Source organism: Pezoporus wallicus, unplaced genomic scaffold (assembly GCF_028554395.1).
Source record: "Pezoporus wallicus isolate ANWC-B61680 ecotype Strahan unplaced genomic scaffold, APGP_CSIRO_Pwel_v1 contig_7178, whole genome shotgun sequence".
NCBI lineage: Eukaryota > Metazoa > Chordata > Aves > Psittaciformes > Psittacidae > Pezoporus > Pezoporus wallicus.
The window spans coordinates 1,383,028-1,400,200 of record NW_026636884.1 but is presented as its reverse complement, the minus strand read 5'-3'; the positions used below and the strand labels follow the sequence as shown (position 1 = coordinate 1,400,200).

Here is a 17,173-nt window from a genome sequence, read left to right as displayed (position 1 = left end):
CTCAGCTGATCAAAGGAAAAGTGAATTGGCAATTTCAAGTCTATTCAGGTAAATGTCTGTCCTCCTTTCTGAACAGGAACACCTGATTGAAAATGAAGTGTCTATTCTGCGTCGAGTGAAGCATCCAAATATCATTATGCTTATAGAGGAAATGGACACCCCAACAGAACTCTATCTGGTGATGGAGCTTGTCAAGGTAAGACTAAGGAGAATTTTTCTTGCTAATTCTCTGTGTTGTGTGGAATCTGAGAAGTATCTAGGAACATTAAGATCATGAGAAAAATAATCAGCTAAGATTTCATTGGCAACTTGTGTGTTTAATCATGCAAATACTCTTGTCAATCAGTTATATTAATGGAATTTATGTCTCTTCAGTTGCACTTAGAATTACTTACACAGATTTGAGGTATTTTGCTATGTGAGAAGTGGATACTGTTTTTTATATCATGTTTACAATATGCAGGGGGTAATAGTCATAGGCATTTACTGACAGAACATCTGCATTTATTTAACTAGTATCTTTATTTAATTATTTGCTTTAAGGAAAAAAAAATAATAGATTTATCTTAGTAGAAAATAGATAAAATGAATAGTTTAAATTCAAGTGATTATGGCCCAGCAAAATTTAAACTCAAAAAACCTCACCTGTTTTCAGGTGAGGTTTACAAGCTGTATCAAACATTCACTCACCTTTTTCCAGTTCACCAGAAAATAGATGCTGCTTTCATACATGTACAGAGAAAACAAAATCTTCATTTTGCTGTCACCTTGTGAACCAAACACACAAGTTTCAGTAAATTTTAGTCATGCACTCTCGTTTGTTTTCTGTACATAGACAGCAAGAATACACCAGTTTGATTGGCATGTCAGATACAAATAATATATATCATCATCATCATCACTTTTTATTTGTCTAAAACATTTTTACATTCAGGAGTCCTTCTCTAGAATGGTTGCCAGACTGAGAAACCTCTAAATGAAGTCTGTAATTGTTGAATTAATTTATTTCTTTAGTCTGCCCATTTCTCTCTCTTTCTAGATGTTATTTTTATATAGTAGAGGATTTTTTGGTTTTAAGACAGTATTTACACATATATATATATTTTAATACACCACCATCTTGGCCCCTCTTTCCTGAATTGCTGCTTCTCTTCCACATGTATTGAAATGCTTGGAATGCCACCCGCAGCTCAGACAGATCACTCCTACAGATGTATCCACGGTAACCATCATAGAAACACCCACATAAAATTTGTGGCAATGGCTGGGAATGCTGCATCAGTAACTTGCTTACATGTTGTTATGTATTCCAAGAGGAACAGGGCATCCATAATCAGAGACTGCACAGCTGGCACATTTATAAATCACCTGTAGATTCTGCACTTAAGTGTATTGTAGAATCATAACCATCATTCAGCTTGGAAAATATCATGCTGATGTTGTTTGTCCTCTTCAGCTATATTTATTTGGTATTTCTGCATATATCATAGAATCACAGAATCACAGAATGCTTTGGGTTAGAAGGATCACCTAGTTCCAACCCCTCTGCCACAAGCAGAGACACCTTCCACTAGACCATGTTGCTCAAAGCTCTGTCCAACCTGGCCTTGAACACTGCCAGGGATGGGACATACATCTACAGAAGTATCTATAGAATATTCAGTATCTACATAAATTCCAATTTGCATTATAATTGCTGCATATTTGTTATGTTAGGGTTTTTTTTATTATTGGGATAGTTTATATTACTTTAAGCTTTACTCAAAATCAGGGCTGTTGTTTTGCTACATAAAAGTATTAATAAGATGGAGAAAAGGGAAACTGTATGCCTGTACCTGTAGGTAATGTAAATGAGTGATCAAAGATAAGAAGATCAACAGAATGGAATCAAGACAGAGAAAAGCTGTGATTTGCCTAAACTTAGACACCAAGAGCCTGGAGTACAGTTGAGAATAATGTAGAATGCCCAAGTTGCAGTCTAGTACTTTGGTGACAAGATCATATTTCAGCAAAATATTTTTTTTACTGTTTAACAGCTACTTGAGATGCCTTTTGCAAAGGAAGATTTTACGCAGTTTTTATATGAAATCATCATCTTTATTATTTTTCATGCAGTGATCTATTATCTTTCCATTTCTTTAGGGGGGAGATCTATTTGATGCTATCACTTCTTCTACAAAATACACAGAGCGAGATGGGAGTGCAATGGTCTACAATCTAGCCAGTGCACTCAAATACCTTCATGGTCTCAACATTGTGCACAGAGATATCAAGCCAGAAAATCTCCTGGTATGTCCCATTTATTTTCAAAGATTTTCTCTTGCTTTGTTCTCAGTAATGCAAATGCTTGTATATAAATGTCAAGGAGCTGAGCTGAGAACAGCAGGAATATTAATTTAAAGCATGTATGAAACAATTCTGCCACGAGATAGTAGTCATCATAACCCAAGTGAGCTGTAATCAGACATGTTCTTATACCTATCTTTATTTACATCTTAATTGGTTGCCATTTGGATAAGCAGGAGTGTTGTCTCATAAACCAGTTAATTTTAAAGCTATATCAATGAATTATTTATTATAGCTTGCAAGTGGGAGAAAAGGTGGGCTGAGTGCCATTTCTTTGAACCATCATATGGTTAGCATCTGGAGCAAATTTTTTTTTCCTCTTTCACTGTCATAGTAGGAACATCTTTCTGATGTTTTACCAGTATTCTAACCAGGAATTAACTCTATCTATACATTTGTTTCGTCCTAGGGTACTCACTACTTTTGTTTCCAGCAGAGACATAAAATAATTGTGTTGACAAGAATTACCATGAAGTCTGCTTTGGGAACTGCTTAGACTACAGTTCACAGAATGGGAACAGCATGCTGTCTTGCTTATACACAGAGGTTATATTTATGTATTAGATACCGAGTATTAGATACTACGTGTTATACAATGAGCAGGGCTCATTGTCAGTCTTCCCTGCTTGAGCCACTGTCATCAGGAGCGCTAGTAGCTTTCACCAACACACAGTAAGCATTTCTTAAAGCCTTCTGTGGTGTTTATCAATCCTGTTCAATGAGGTTGCAACTAGAGTAGGAGTCGTGGCTTATCCCGGACCAAATTTTGAACTGTTACAAAGACAGCATCAGAACCTGAAAATATTTTTCCAATTAATAGTCAATTCTTTCCCAACTAATTCCACTGACAGTGTTTAGCCATTTAAATAAGCCCTCAAATAAATTAATTGTTTAGCAAAAGGAAAGGGGAGAGTGTGTGTTTCGTCTAAAAATGTAGTCACAGCAACGTGGCACTTAAAAGAAAGACAATGAAGGTGGAAGTCACACTGTCAGTGCATCTTCAAACACAGCCAGTCCAAAGAAATTTTAAGCTCTCATTAGTGATTAAATCACTTATAAATAGGCACAAATGTCCTTTCTGCCTAGAAAGCCTAAAGAGATTACTCAACAGATGCAAATCTTATTCACTGTGATTGACAGTGGCAGAATGCTGATATAACATACTGGCATTGAATGTAAATGCAAATAATTCCCATCAATTGCTACCTATAATTGCAAGTATTTAGTTCTACTACTACTGAGTTAGTAGTTAGTTTGCACAGGGTCATCCCGCTGTCTGAATTACATTCTCTTTACCTGTCATGCATTTAAAAATACAAAAAATAAGAGTAATAGCAGATACGAAGATGTTATATGAAGGAGAACAAGTGTTTCCATTAATTATATGAATTACACAGGAGAATGAAGGAAGGTGTTGCTGCCTTACAGTATTTAGTTGTTTGAGTAAATCAAATTAATTCAGCCATTCTGGAAATTCTGGAGTCCTACATTCTAGAAAACTAGATCCCATTGAAATCATATTAATGTAAATGTTTTACTTTAAGAAAAAAACTGAGATTAGTTTCTTAGGGATGCTATCATCTTTGCCGTATCGAAACATTTGGGTCTGCATAGAAACCTAAACGCTTCTCTGTTAGCTTTCTCACTCCCATACTGAACTTGCCTAGACTAAGTTTAGGGAAGACATTTGCCTATGAAAATTCAGTATGCAGACTAGATTTACGCTACATTAGTCTCAGAGGTTAAACAAATCTGATTGTAGCTGCCAATCCCATTTTAAACTCTAGGTTGCAATCAAATGGAAGTATAGTCTTATATTTTTCATAATGTATTTAAAACTTCTCAGCATTCTAGGACTGTTATTTTTCCTCCCCTTCCAGTTGCTTAAGGCTGTATTGTGGTCTGACCTACATAGCTGGCAGACAGCTCCCATGAACACTAGCTCCAGCTTCACTGTGGCTATCAGTGGTCATACCATTTTTCTCTTCTTTCCCTACAGCACTGTGGAAGTTACCTCTTTGTCCTGATTATTATTTTCCAAACAAATTAAGGGATTTAAAAAATTCAGACGTTCTTCTCCTCATTCTGTTTTTATTTTGCTGGTTCTAGGTATGTGAATATCCAGATGGAACCAAGTCTTTGAAGCTAGGAGACTTTGGACTGGCAACTGTGGTTGAAGGACCTTTATTTACTGTCTGTGGTACACCCACCTATGTAGCTCCAGAAATAATTGCAGAGACAGGGTAAGGATGACTGACTGAGACATAGGTCTTTTAACCAGTTATATTTGGCAGGTAGCTCCTAAGTGTTGTAAGAACTAGAACGCTCTGACAGGCTGGTCCTTCAGTGTTTTGAACCAAAGCACTTACGACAAAACAGGCATCATTCAGTTCTTTGAAAAGGCCAGTTTCCTCACTCATTCTGCTCCCAGGATTCATCTTTACCTCCTTGTCATCTCCCTAGGACCAGAGCTGTGGAGTTTTATTGGTTTGTGTTCCCTGCCTCACCTCACCATTCAAAGCCCATTGTACTAGCTGTGGCAGATGGCTGGGGAAAACCAAACAAAACACACTGTTCATGTTTGAAACAGAAAAATTTATATGGGAAGAGATTCCAGAGGTCACTTAGTCTAAACCTGTTCTCAGAGCACATCTAAAGTAACCTTGTTTGGGTGACACATGCAATTTGATAACTGGTGGTTTAATTAAACCACCCCATTTTTCTGTATTTAACAGGTGGTTGCATAAATACAAAATAATTTTGTAAAATGGTAGAATTTCACAAGCCATCTTTCCTTTTAGACCTATTAGACCTCAGTTCCATGATAACTGGCTCTTGCCATACCTGTGACCATCCTGAATTTGGTCTTCCTAATGCAGGGAGGTTTGTTGTATTGTTTCATGCACTGTTCAGTGCACTTGTCATATCAAGACATACTTCACAGCTGCAGTGAGGTCAAAGGGCACTTCATCTGCATGATTTAGAATTTGACAAACAATCTCCTGGATAGAAAGGAATAGGAAAAAAGACCTCTTTTTGACCTCTAGCATTTTAATTTCTGTGCTTTAAAAGAAAAGTGCAGTTCTTTTTTCCTGCATTATTTGCTCAAGAGACCGGAGATTTGGTGTATTTCTTGTTGCTTAGCAACACATGATAACCTTACAAATAGTTACTCCACTGTGGAGACTAAGGAAGCACATCCATGTCTTTTATCATTAGTGATTCTGGATTGCGAAACCTTCATGCTGAATTGAATCTGAGCATATTCAGAAGACCCTGGAAAGCCTTGAGGCTTGGGGGGGGGGGAGAAAAGAAAAGAAAGAAAAATGATGTTATGGTTTTCTAACACTGTGAGGGAAGCTAAGTAAAATGACACAGGTACAAAATATATTTCTACATCATCAGCAAGTAATGTAGAGCAGATTCTCAATATACATTCATGTAAATATAATCAGGTTTTTTTATTGAAATGTCTTCTTTTAAAAAAAAATAAAATCTAGCACAAGTAACAGTCTTGTTTTCTCAGATATGGCTTAAAGGTGGATATTTGGGCTGCAGGTGTGATCACATACATACTGTTATGTGGATTTCCACCTTTTCGCAGGTGAGTGTCCCTGTATGTCCAAGCGAAAAAACAGTAAAGAACTAAGTTCTGAGCAAATCTTACCTACCTCCCTGAATAAGGCATCCTAGGGAAAAAAGTTGATTACACCGACACGTTTTCTTTGCTCTTTTGTGCATTTTTGTTTGTTTTTCCTTGTCGCTCTTGTCACGTTTTGGGATCAATTTTGCTATCTTTCTAAGGGAGCAACTGGTTTACTGCTGTGCTCAGGGATTTCGTTGTGTGAGGGAATAGCTCCTTCTTTAGCCCGCGGTGTATTCCAGTTCAGATAACGTGTATACTTTGCCCTCTAGTGTTTCTGTTTGGGCATAGCAGCTTACTGGTTTGTGGCTTTGAGAGTGAAGGTTAAATGGTAAACGGAGGTGAGGGAAAGAATTTATTTATGCTGCATTTTTAACCTTGTTAAGCTTTCTGATAAGTGCCATATGAGCGATGGAGCTTGCAAACGGAATTCTTGCTATTCAGTGTCACAACATGTGTGAGTTCTACTAAAAATTACATGGATATGCTTTGTGCCTCAGCAATTATTTTTCCAGGGAATGAGAAGGAATAGACACATTTTAATAGAGAATTCACCTCTTAAACATAGAAGTTATTTTTTTCAGTCTGTTTGTCCACTTTGAGAGGAAAATACTTAGCTTTTAACTAAAAATCATCAGACTGAATATTTTGCAAAGAATAACATAAAAACAAACACCAACGGAAAAGAAAAAAAAAGAAAGAAAAAAGCCATTTAGGTTAGGTATTTATTTTTTGCATGTGGTTAATTCATGTTTAAAACTGAAAACAGGTTTTGAAAGATATTTTATATGAACAACTAGCAATTGCTTTGAATAGAGTTTGGGGGGGAGGGTGGGAGGGACTGGGCATGAAGAGTGTCCATGCCATGCTATTAGAATCAGGTCTTTACCAAGGTTAATAAATATTTATTGCAAAACCAACTTGAGAGGTCAGTTGTTCATTACAGAAATAGGTTGGGTAGATGTTCACGGTGGCTAGGGCCAACAAACAAGTTAAGTTAAAAAAAAACAACAAAAAATGCTGCCATTGATCTCTGAATATTTATGATACCATGTTTTTGAAACAAAAATACTTATCCTTTCAGTATCAGTAGCCTGCCAATATTCAGTAAATTAAGTGTATCCTGTCTTTTCCATATCTTCCCTTTGAATTTTTGAAAATTCTCCTGTTGTGACATTTTAACAGAAAAGGCTCATTTCACTACCCCTCTCCCCCCCATTATGTGCTTTCTGCAGCAGATCCTTTAGAACTAGGCTGGCAAGTGACTTATTTTTTAATCATCTTTCCTATGTTAGCTATGCAGTCTCTATTCCAGTGGAAGTCTTTTCATGTCAATATGTACTTTTCACCTCGATTAGTTTTTTTGTTCTCATCACTTCTGAGTGCATAACTATGGCAAACACCTCAGAAACGTTGCCATTATAAAACTTGCAAATTATACATTTGTAGTAGTTGATATAACATCATTTCTGTTCCATCCCCAAATCAAGTTATACATTCACATGACAAATTGACTTCTCATGGTCTTTTTCATTACTGCTGTTCTACAGTGAAAACAATCTTCAGGAAGACCTCTTTGATCAGATACTTGTTGGGAAGTTGGAATTTCCTTCTCCCTACTGGGATAACATCACTGATTCAGCAAAGGTATTTATTGATATCTTTTCTACCTGAAATAGTGTTTCCGACAAGCCACGGAAAAGACTGTGCACAGCTGGAAAGCCAGAAGGGATGATTCAAAACAGACTCTTACCCAGTCTTCCAGGTGCTGTGCCTTTTCAGTTAGTTAGCTTAACTGTGCTTAATGAAAGCTCAGATTTTGCAGGCTATCATGTTATTGTCTAAGTACATGTAGCAGAATTTTGACCGCATTCAGTGGACATCACATGCTATTCAGTTTACTTAATGATGGACTGTTATAGCAGGTTCAGTGCTTCAGCTGTAAAGTAAGTGTCTCTGATTTTTTTCCCTATCACTCTTAAAACTATTGCTATGTGGAGTGAATGTAATTGACATATTTGTTTCTATTTTACTTGAGCCAGTCATTAGAAATTTTCAACGGGTGCAGTCAGCTCAATTTGCCATTGCTAATAGTTCTTATGTTATTGCTATTTGTGTTGAAAATGGTTGTGTTTAAGATAAAATTATAATAAGTGCATTGGTTCTTCATCTTTCTTTGCTGTTTGGGTTACTCTTTGTGCCTCTTCTTTGCTCTTCCCCTTGGTTACAGGGGCAACGGATACTAGCACAAATTGGTCCTTTGGATTAGCTGCAGTGATTATCACTGTGGTTGGAGTGGCTGCAGTGTCTGCCACTAAGATTGGAATGGTTGCAGTATCTGTCATTGGGGTTGGTGCAGCTGCTGTGCTTGGCAGTTGAGTAGCACCAGCAGCTGTGTTATCTGTTGCTGTCAGGGTTTGAGTAGCTGCTGTACTTGTTGCTGGGGTTGGTGTAGTTGCTGTGCTTGGAGTTGGAGTAGCTGTGTCGTCTGTGGCTTTGCCCTCGGATTCAGAGACATCTTTTTCCTTTTCAAAGTGCTGGATAGTTGTCCTGGGTTTAGCAGTAGTAGTAGCAGTTGAACAGGGCTCTGTAGGCACCTTCAGGGTGGTGTGGGCATAGGCAGGGGTGTAGCATTTAAGGCCAACTTCTCAAGCTAATTAAGTAACATACTCTGAATGATATCTGAGGACTCTAATTAGCATGTGGAGATTATTTGTTATCCAGCCAATGAGAACTTGCATTTCTTTTGCTTTTCCCAATGGCTGTTTATCCATTTACCAACATTTCCCAACCTCTAGTCATCTCATATTCTTCCAGACATGCATTCTGAACAACCAGGGCCTTCAATTTTGGTACCAAAGATGACCTTTCACTTAAACTTACACAGGCAAAATAACTTGGATAATTGGGAAAACTCTGAGTTAGGTATCCTTTTATCTGCTTGAAGGTGCCACTTCCCAAAACTGAAGTCATGAACTATCTCTCCTTGAAATACTCTTGGTAAGAATATGAAGACTGAAAACTTGGAGGCTATCAAAGGTTTTTTGAAGGGGCATTTGGCTCAAAGGACATGAAGTTGATCATTTAGGAGGGGGACATAATTGTCTTAACAGGTTTGCAGAACCAAGAATTACACCAGTAAACTAGTTAGTTATGTAAGAGTAAACTTGAATGAATAAATAATTGAAGTGAGTCAGTTTGAGTTGGTTTGTTGTCTTGGGGTTTTTTATATGTTTGGTTGGTTGGGTTTTCTTGCATGATTTTTGGGTTGGGTTTTTTTTTGTTTTCTTTTTTTATTTTACTCATTGCTTTGTATCAATGACCTCTTAAGCTTATCGTATCTGTAGACATTGTTAATCGAAGGCCCATGGAAGTATTTTATAAAGCTAAAGACATCTCCTCTAATGCTTCTAAAATATGATGAAAGCTACAATACCAGATCTTTTGGGATTAACCATATCATTAGTAGAATGTAGAATTAAGCATTTTCTTCTCTTTCTATCATCTTATCTGCTTTTTCCTATGCCAGGTGATCTGTAGTTGCTGAAATGAGTTAAATGTCTTTTATTGTTCTGGAGCAAAACCAGAAGCGAACATAGTTTTTTCAACTAATTTCAGCAGTTTCTTGAATTTCAGATGCAGTTTCTTGCCTCTGATATGTACTCTTTAGATACTGTTACTGTTGTGCATACCCATCGAGGATTTCATCCATCCCAGGTTTGTTTTCATACTAGCCACCTGCATGAATATACAGAGAACAAACCGAAACATTATGGCTTACTTTGTCAACGTTTTCTTTTTATCTGGTTTCAAAAGACTCGGAGACACATGGATATGATAAGGAAGTTGATACGAAATATGCTGTCCTGCATACTCTTAAACCTAAAGGGCAAATTTTTTTGTGCCACTAAAGTCGCACTGTTATCAGTGTAAGCTGGTGTTTTTTGGTTTTTCACACAGGCAGCAAGAAAATTGCACTGAGAAGAACTTGGTGCAACAATATTTTCAACTGGAATATCGTTCCCCACTCTCCTCAAATTTTTCTCTTTTTTCTTTTTTAATAAAGGAGTTAATTAGCCTGATGTTACATGTGAATGCTGAAGCTCGGTACACAGCAGCACAGATCCTAAGCCATCCCTGGGTGTCAGTAAGTAGATTTCATTTGTCTTTAATTTGATATTATATCTCTAAATCTAACCATTAAGGTGTAGTTTTCAGAACCAGCAATACAATTCTACTATGCTCATTTCCATTTATTGAACTACTGGTCTCATTTCCACATTGAACAGCAAGAGTCTGAAGTTAGCTTCGGCTCTAACAGCACCACTGTTAACTTCTGTGTTCTGGAAGAGGAGAGTGAGGGTATCACTTGCTGACAGCAATTACTAGGTGCTGGGGTTTACTATAGCCCCGCTTAACACATGGCAGGCAGATGTGTGACTTGAACACCTTTTTTGTTATTCACATTCAACCTAGAAAACAGTCATCTCAAAAATGTGTATGTGGAAACACTGTTGTGTACCTTGGCATCTTACTTGCTGCAATGCTACTTAAAGTACAATCTCCTGTTTCTGTAACAAACTTCAGAAGTTAATTAAAATTAGCAAATAAAATACCTAATTTAATGTAGGCACTAAGCTGATGGCTGCTGGGTCTTTCACCTGTTTGGGCAGCAACAATGGGGAACACTAAAGTGCATTGCTTATTGATTTAAAATCAGTTCATTATTACTAAACACTACGTTTAAATGTACATAGTCAATGTTTAGTTCCACACACATTTTAAAAGAGGGACTGAATATGATCTGTGGAGCTCCCTCAAACAGGAGGAGACAACTGTAATGTGCCTATGCATACAGTTCCTCTCAAACGTATTTGAGGTACTGTATAATGTTTCCAAAGTTAGGACATGATGGCCCATTTAAGATTTAAAAGAAAGCCAAAGGACAAATATGTTTTTTAACATGATTTCAAGCATATTATTTTTAATTTGCTTGAATGAAACTTGCAGCTTATGTGGGACAAATCAATGGACTGAAAGTATACAGCATCTCACAGCATTTTAAGAAACAGAAATTCATACATGAAACAGTGATTGCTCTGCTTTTTTCCTCTGTAATTTGGCTTAATACTTTTGAACTATATCTCACATAGCAGAGGGTATTCGCTTTTCAGCTGCCTGTCTGAATGCTTACTTTGCATTAAAAAGCAGGAAGAACCCGAGGATAATATTCAGTTACCTTCAAACATACTTCTTTTTTTCCCCTGACTTGAATATTTTCTTTATTCTTAAACAGGATGATGCTTCCCAGGAGAATAATATGCAAGCTGAAGTAACAGGTAAACTGAAGCAGCACTTTAATAATACCCTACCCAAGCAAAATAACACATCTGCTGGGGTTTCTGTCATCATGGTAAGAGAAATGAACATTTTTATACATTGACATTATACTTTGCATATTTTTCTAACAGTGCTCTTTGAGCATGTGTGGTGCAAGAATAGCAAAGCTAGAACAGTCTTTAATTCTAGTCTTTATTTATGTATAGTGTGGATTGTCTCATCATCGCTTGAAAGCGACCAAGTCTATCAATGCGCTAGCTAAGCTACAAAACCAAGCTTTCGAACAGAAACATGTAAACACCAAGTAGTTTCATGTTAAAGCTAATTAACGATTTGAAATCTTTCCTTATAAAAACTGTAATCTTTCATCATGCTGACCACCTGGTTAGTTAAGTAGGCTCTTTGCCTCTGCCCAACCAAGTATAGCTTGGTCTTAAGCCTAGTGTTGTTGAACACTACGCTTGCTGGGAAACAAGACTCCATTTCAAAAAATTTCTTTGTAGTATTGAATGTTTACCACATTCATTTTGTCCCAGTCTAACCCCTGCTATGTGCTTTCTGTTTCCTAATGAGGAACTTTCTTCAAAGCATTTGAAAGAACCCTGATGACCTATAGTTGAACTTACATAAACAGCAATTCCAGAAGGCAGATGTGTGAATCATGGTAGAAGAAATGGGGTTTACTGTGATCAGTACTCAGAACTCCTCAGAACTTGTAACTGACCCTGCACTTTTGTAGAGAATATGCAACTGCATTAGAGGTTGAACTGCCATTCTGTTCTGACTGTGGTCCATTCTTATCTAATGCAAGGATGGACACCGCACACTTCAGTTACCACAAAAACTAAACTTCAGTTACTACTACAAAAACACACTTCAGTTACTACTACAAAAACACTTCAGTTACTACTAAAACCACCTATGGTAGGAACATCACGGTGAATTCCACCCTCAGGCATCTCCATTAGTGTTAATTACTCTCAAAGTCCAGCCCACTATTGTTAACAAAGAATTGTCCTAATCATCTGAAAGTAGGTAAATTAAAATTATGTTTCTGATTATATATACATGATTTTGCAAATACATTTATATGAATTAAATAGGCAAAATATTAAATGTAGGAAAAGTGATAAAATAAAAATTAGAGAAGTCAGAATGTGGATTTCAGGTTCATGCTGTTGTCTACATTTCATTTGACAGTTTGACCTGACAGTTTGAGAGGGACTTCAGAGCTTCATTCTTTATACTGTTGAGACTATGGATAAGCCTGAAGCTGAAAACTGGTATAAAATGCACTATATGTAATAAGAGCAATTTTAATTCTAACTTTCAGCCCCTCTCCAACTTGCATGCCACTTAAGCCTGTCTCAGATCTCTGACAGCGTAGCTTCTGGCTTCTTATTGGTGTGGGTTTTTTTCCAAGTCTGTTAGCTACTGACATTCCTTAAGCCAGGAAGGTACACCTCATTGAAACTTTGCATTTTCCCTTTTCCTACCTTATTTCCCTCTTAAAGGAATGGAAGGATGTAAACGCATAATTATGTGTTTCTGGATGCAGTTCCTAGTTATTGCTGAAGAGAAAAGCAACTTCTCGTTCAGAACACTGTAATCTAATGAGGTTAACCCGTCAGTTTGTTATTCTTGCCCCAGTTTACCTAGAGCATTGAAATCTAGTTTTCTTCATGTCAAGAAGTTCTTGTGCTAGCACTCATTGCTTAAAAACATTCAGATTTGGACAAGCACAGTATTGTCATTCTCATATATTGCAGTGCATTGCTATATTAGTCCATCTGCATATTAAATGGAATCCCTTTTAGCATCACGTCATTCAAATATTGTCATCTGGTCAATGCAGATAATACCATCATGTGGCAGATAAGTAAAACTGCACATACGTACCTCAGTATTCTTGCACAGGAGACTCTTTCTGCCCCTAAAAGCATGTTGCTTTTACTGATTTTTTGTCAATTTCAAAATGTTCTGTAAATCTAAATTTGTTGCAATTGTGTTCTGCTTAAAGTAAGTCTAGTTTCTGTCCCTTGCTTCCTTCCTTTTTCCTCCTTTCCCAACGCCTGCATTGCTTTCCTCTGAGTAGGTCCAAGGCAATGGTACGTACTAACTGCGATGCTTTGTTCTGCTGCACAAAAAATACATGTCCTCCATTTTTAACAAGAAGAAAGGAGAAATAACTCAACCAGTCTGAAGTGGAAAGAGTTTTACAGCCACACAAAAACAGTAAAGGAAAAATCTTTCAAACGCTGTAATTGTAAAGAAGTTTTCTGTATTAAGTGTTGCATATTTGAAATATTCTAAGGAAACACTGATGTAACTAGCTATTTTTTTTGCTTCCTCAGACATGTCTTGGTCTGCTCTCCTGGGAATAATTTTGTCCATATATGTATCTTGGAACATCCAAAAGCAATCGTAGGAAAAAAAACAACAAAACCAAAAAAATCCAAAACCACTAAAATAAGCAGTTTCCATTTGAAATAAAAAATTTAATTGTAATTTCAGCCTTTACAGTATCACAGAGCTAGTCAGAAGGTAATCAGCCCTAAATTCATAAAACGTCATTCTTACTTAGCAACAGTAAAATTAAGCCTCTTCTTCAATCTTAAACCAAACCAAACAAAAACCTCTAAAGCCCCCAAAACCCAAAACCCAAACTAAATTGCATTACACAAGTATGCACTGTGAGGACAGCATAGGAGAAAGTCAACCATCAGCACGAACTGAAAGCATTTCCTTTCCTTTTTAAGTAACTTATCCTACCACTGAAATAGCAGAAACCTGTTTATTCACAACCCTTTTTCCAGCAAGTGAGAGAGGAAATGCAATCCTGCCAGCATAGCAGCTATTTTAATAATGATAAAACTATTTCACATCATAGCTAAACTCAGAAGCCTGGATACACCTTAGCTTATCATTTCCTTGCATGCTTCATTTGCAAGAGTTGATTGTTAGTAGCAGAGAATTCAATTGTGTACTAATTTTCTCCTTGTACCTCGCTGCATCTAACTCAATTTAAAAACAAAGAAACAAAACCCCACAAAACCCACCTGTCCTGGGTTCAGCATAAACCATGACACCACTCCAAATCCAAAACACTTACCCTTTACTTCTGGGAACTTTTATACTCAGTACTTTGGTCTGAAAAAGCCTGGCAGGAAGGCTCTCCAGGTAGGAGGTGTATGATGAGGCTGCTTGCTGCTTCCTCTGCCCCAAGCACATAACCACATAATTATACAATGTTAGAGTAGTTTCAGCAGGAGAGTCTGAGACTGATTCCAGAGCAATCCACCACCTGTACACCTGCAAATTCTAGAAGCCCTCTGAGAAAATCAGCTACAAATCCAGCTATCTTTGCTAAGTCAAGAAAAAAGCAGAATTTGAATGCGTGTATTCCATAATGAAATAAGTTTTCACTACCAAGCTCCATGATCAGTCTGGTAAAAAGAGGCTAAGTAAGTACCTTATTTTAGCTGTCCTTGATGACTTGATGCAGTAAAACACATCTGAAAAAAAGTACATGATAAATTTAACTTGCATCAGAAAATTATTTCAGTATCTAAACCCACATATTTTAGTGAATAGTGTATTGCACAACTGCCACTAAAAATGCAGAGAAATTTTCACATTGATAAAGCGAGTACTCCTGAGCAGTCAATCAAAAAAGGAAATTGCTAAAGAAAAGGCAGAGGACTTGACCCTGCTTCACAATTAGCACATCCCAACTCAAAATATGAAATTCCACATAAATGTGAACATAAATATAAATATAAACCACAAAATGCTTCCACATACATATGCAGGGGGTGCCACAGAGATGGAACATGTATTTCTGCTCTGTTCCTCAGTTCAGGTGTCCACATTTGTGGATTACTGTAGGAAGCCCAAGCTGTACGTGACCAGCGTAGGTGTATCCTTGCATCATTCCTCATAACTGGAAAAGCTACAAACATTAATTTGTATTAACTTAAACCAGTATTACCACTGCTTCTTAAAGATCTTCCACAAAATAAATAGTTAAGACAAGAGGTGCTGGATTTATAATTATCAGTATCAGCCTTCAAACTGTGAAACAAGACAAATTACGCTGTCCCTCCAAGTCTTAGAAAGCAATTTTGACATATGTTTCTGACACAAGAACTACTGCATTTCCCTCTAGGTCACTTTAGACATTCCACTAGCAATTAAACATTACACTGTGGTTTAATATAATTTGCAGTATCCTTCAGAGGGTATGAAAGTTGTCAGCTTCAGCAGACACCACATACTCCAGATAATCCACCTATTACAGTTCTCAGTTTTCATTCTAACCTGCTACTGTCTTCTCCAGTAAACTCTTTTTTTTAGTATGCAGAAATGATGCCCTTTTGTCACTGTGTCAGCATCATGAGAGGCCATTTACTTACTCTCAACAATAAGCAGAAAAGTAGACCCTCTAAGGGGCAAAAAATTGTTAGGCTTTCATCTGTCATCTTCACAAACTTCTTTACCATGTGGTTTGTTACAGGAAATGTATTATTAAATTTTCACTAAGTATCATATGAGTCCTTGTGTCTGCAAAAACACAGGTACGTAAATGTTACTAATAGCTAGTATGCCCTATCATAACCATTCAATTTTTTTCCACATCAGACTTGAGAGACAAAACTTTAAACTCATCATGGCAAACATATGTCTGGAAGATAAGTTTTCCTTATGTTTTCCAAAGTCAGCACCATAAAAAGCTGCAATTAATTCTATATAAGATTTCTAATGTTATTTCTCCTTTTTTTTCTGGCTCTAATGCATGCACTTCATGTCTTGTAGATTGTTCTAACCCTTAAGAAAGGTTTTTTATTTAACTGCTATTTTCATATGTTGCCTTGGGTTTTTTGTTTGTTTTTAGAACACAGCTCTAGATAAAGAGAGTCAGATTTTCTGCAGCAAGCGCTGTCAGGACTCTGGTAGAGCTGGAATGGAGAAAACTTCTGCAATTACTGCTGCAGCTGATCCTCATGTGGCCGGGTCTGAGACCCTCTTCCCTGCTGCTTCTGAGCCACTCAGATCCCCCACGCTCCCTGCCTCAGTATCTCCTGAGATTGCCGGGGATCAGCCTGGTGCATGGAACTGATGAAACCAAATCCAACTGAAGCTCCCTAGACTCTCACCACAATTTCTCGTTTCACATGCCAAGTCTGTTTTCAGTTTGCGTGCACCCTCTCCTGGCAAGCCCAAGGCAGGCTCCGTCATGGGAGACTGATCTAATAGTGGGTGAGTGATAGTGTAGTTTGAGTGCTCTTTGCCGGTGTCTTGAGAACAGCAGAAAGATTCTGGCAATGTTAGATGATTTTTAAGTTATCTGTGTTAGTTTAATTAACTGCATTTCACACAGCCTTGGGCTCGAAATAGACTAACTTATGGTGTAGCTAACCATGTTTTTGTACGAGCAGTTAGACAATGAACAGTTACCTGGCTTCACCTCTCCAAGCAGGTCCTATGCTGTTCTTCCGAGTGGATTTTTCAGAAAAGTTGGAGAGGAAGATAAGGGAAGAAAACCTGCATTCACTTTCTATTCTGATGCCTCTGTTTTTAGCCAAGTTTCTCCTAAACTTGAAGAGGCAAAGTTTCACAAAAAAAAAAAAAAAATTAGTGGACTAACTGTAAAAAATCATGAGACAAGCACTGGAGATAGAGGAAAGGATGGTTGTTTTTGCATCATGTTTGTTATCTGACTTGCAGGCTGCAGGGTAGTTTAGATAATATGAATTTAAATAAAGTGACTTGGGATGTAAACACGAGCACTGGACATTTATTTGTAAAAAGGACTGGAGTCAAGGAAACCTTTTTGTTCTAGCC

General features: G+C 37.3%; 1 protein-coding gene across 6 annotated transcripts in view; it reads left to right on the top strand.

The window, feature by feature from the left end:
• Positions 1–16,488, top strand: part of DCLK2 (doublecortin like kinase 2) — an 87,424-nt gene extending 70,936 nt beyond the window's left edge. For 2 of the 6 annotated variants that reach the window (XR_008971307.1, XR_008971306.1), the window contains 9 exons: positions 77–196; positions 2,143–2,289; positions 4,456–4,589; positions 5,873–5,950; positions 7,540–7,636; positions 10,056–10,136; positions 11,286–11,402; positions 12,530–12,612; positions 16,224–16,328. Coding sequence is in view for 4 of the 6 variants with exons in the window: in XM_057402040.1 (XP_057258023.1) it covers positions 77–196; positions 2,143–2,289; positions 4,456–4,589; positions 5,873–5,950; positions 7,540–7,636; positions 10,056–10,136; positions 11,286–11,402; positions 16,224–16,448 (999 nt within the window). In the remaining 2 variants the exon portion in view is untranslated. The other 4 variants (XM_057402040.1, XM_057402039.1, XM_057402042.1 and 1 more) reach the window with 3 other exon arrangements.
• Positions 16,489–17,173: the final 685 nt, after the last annotated feature.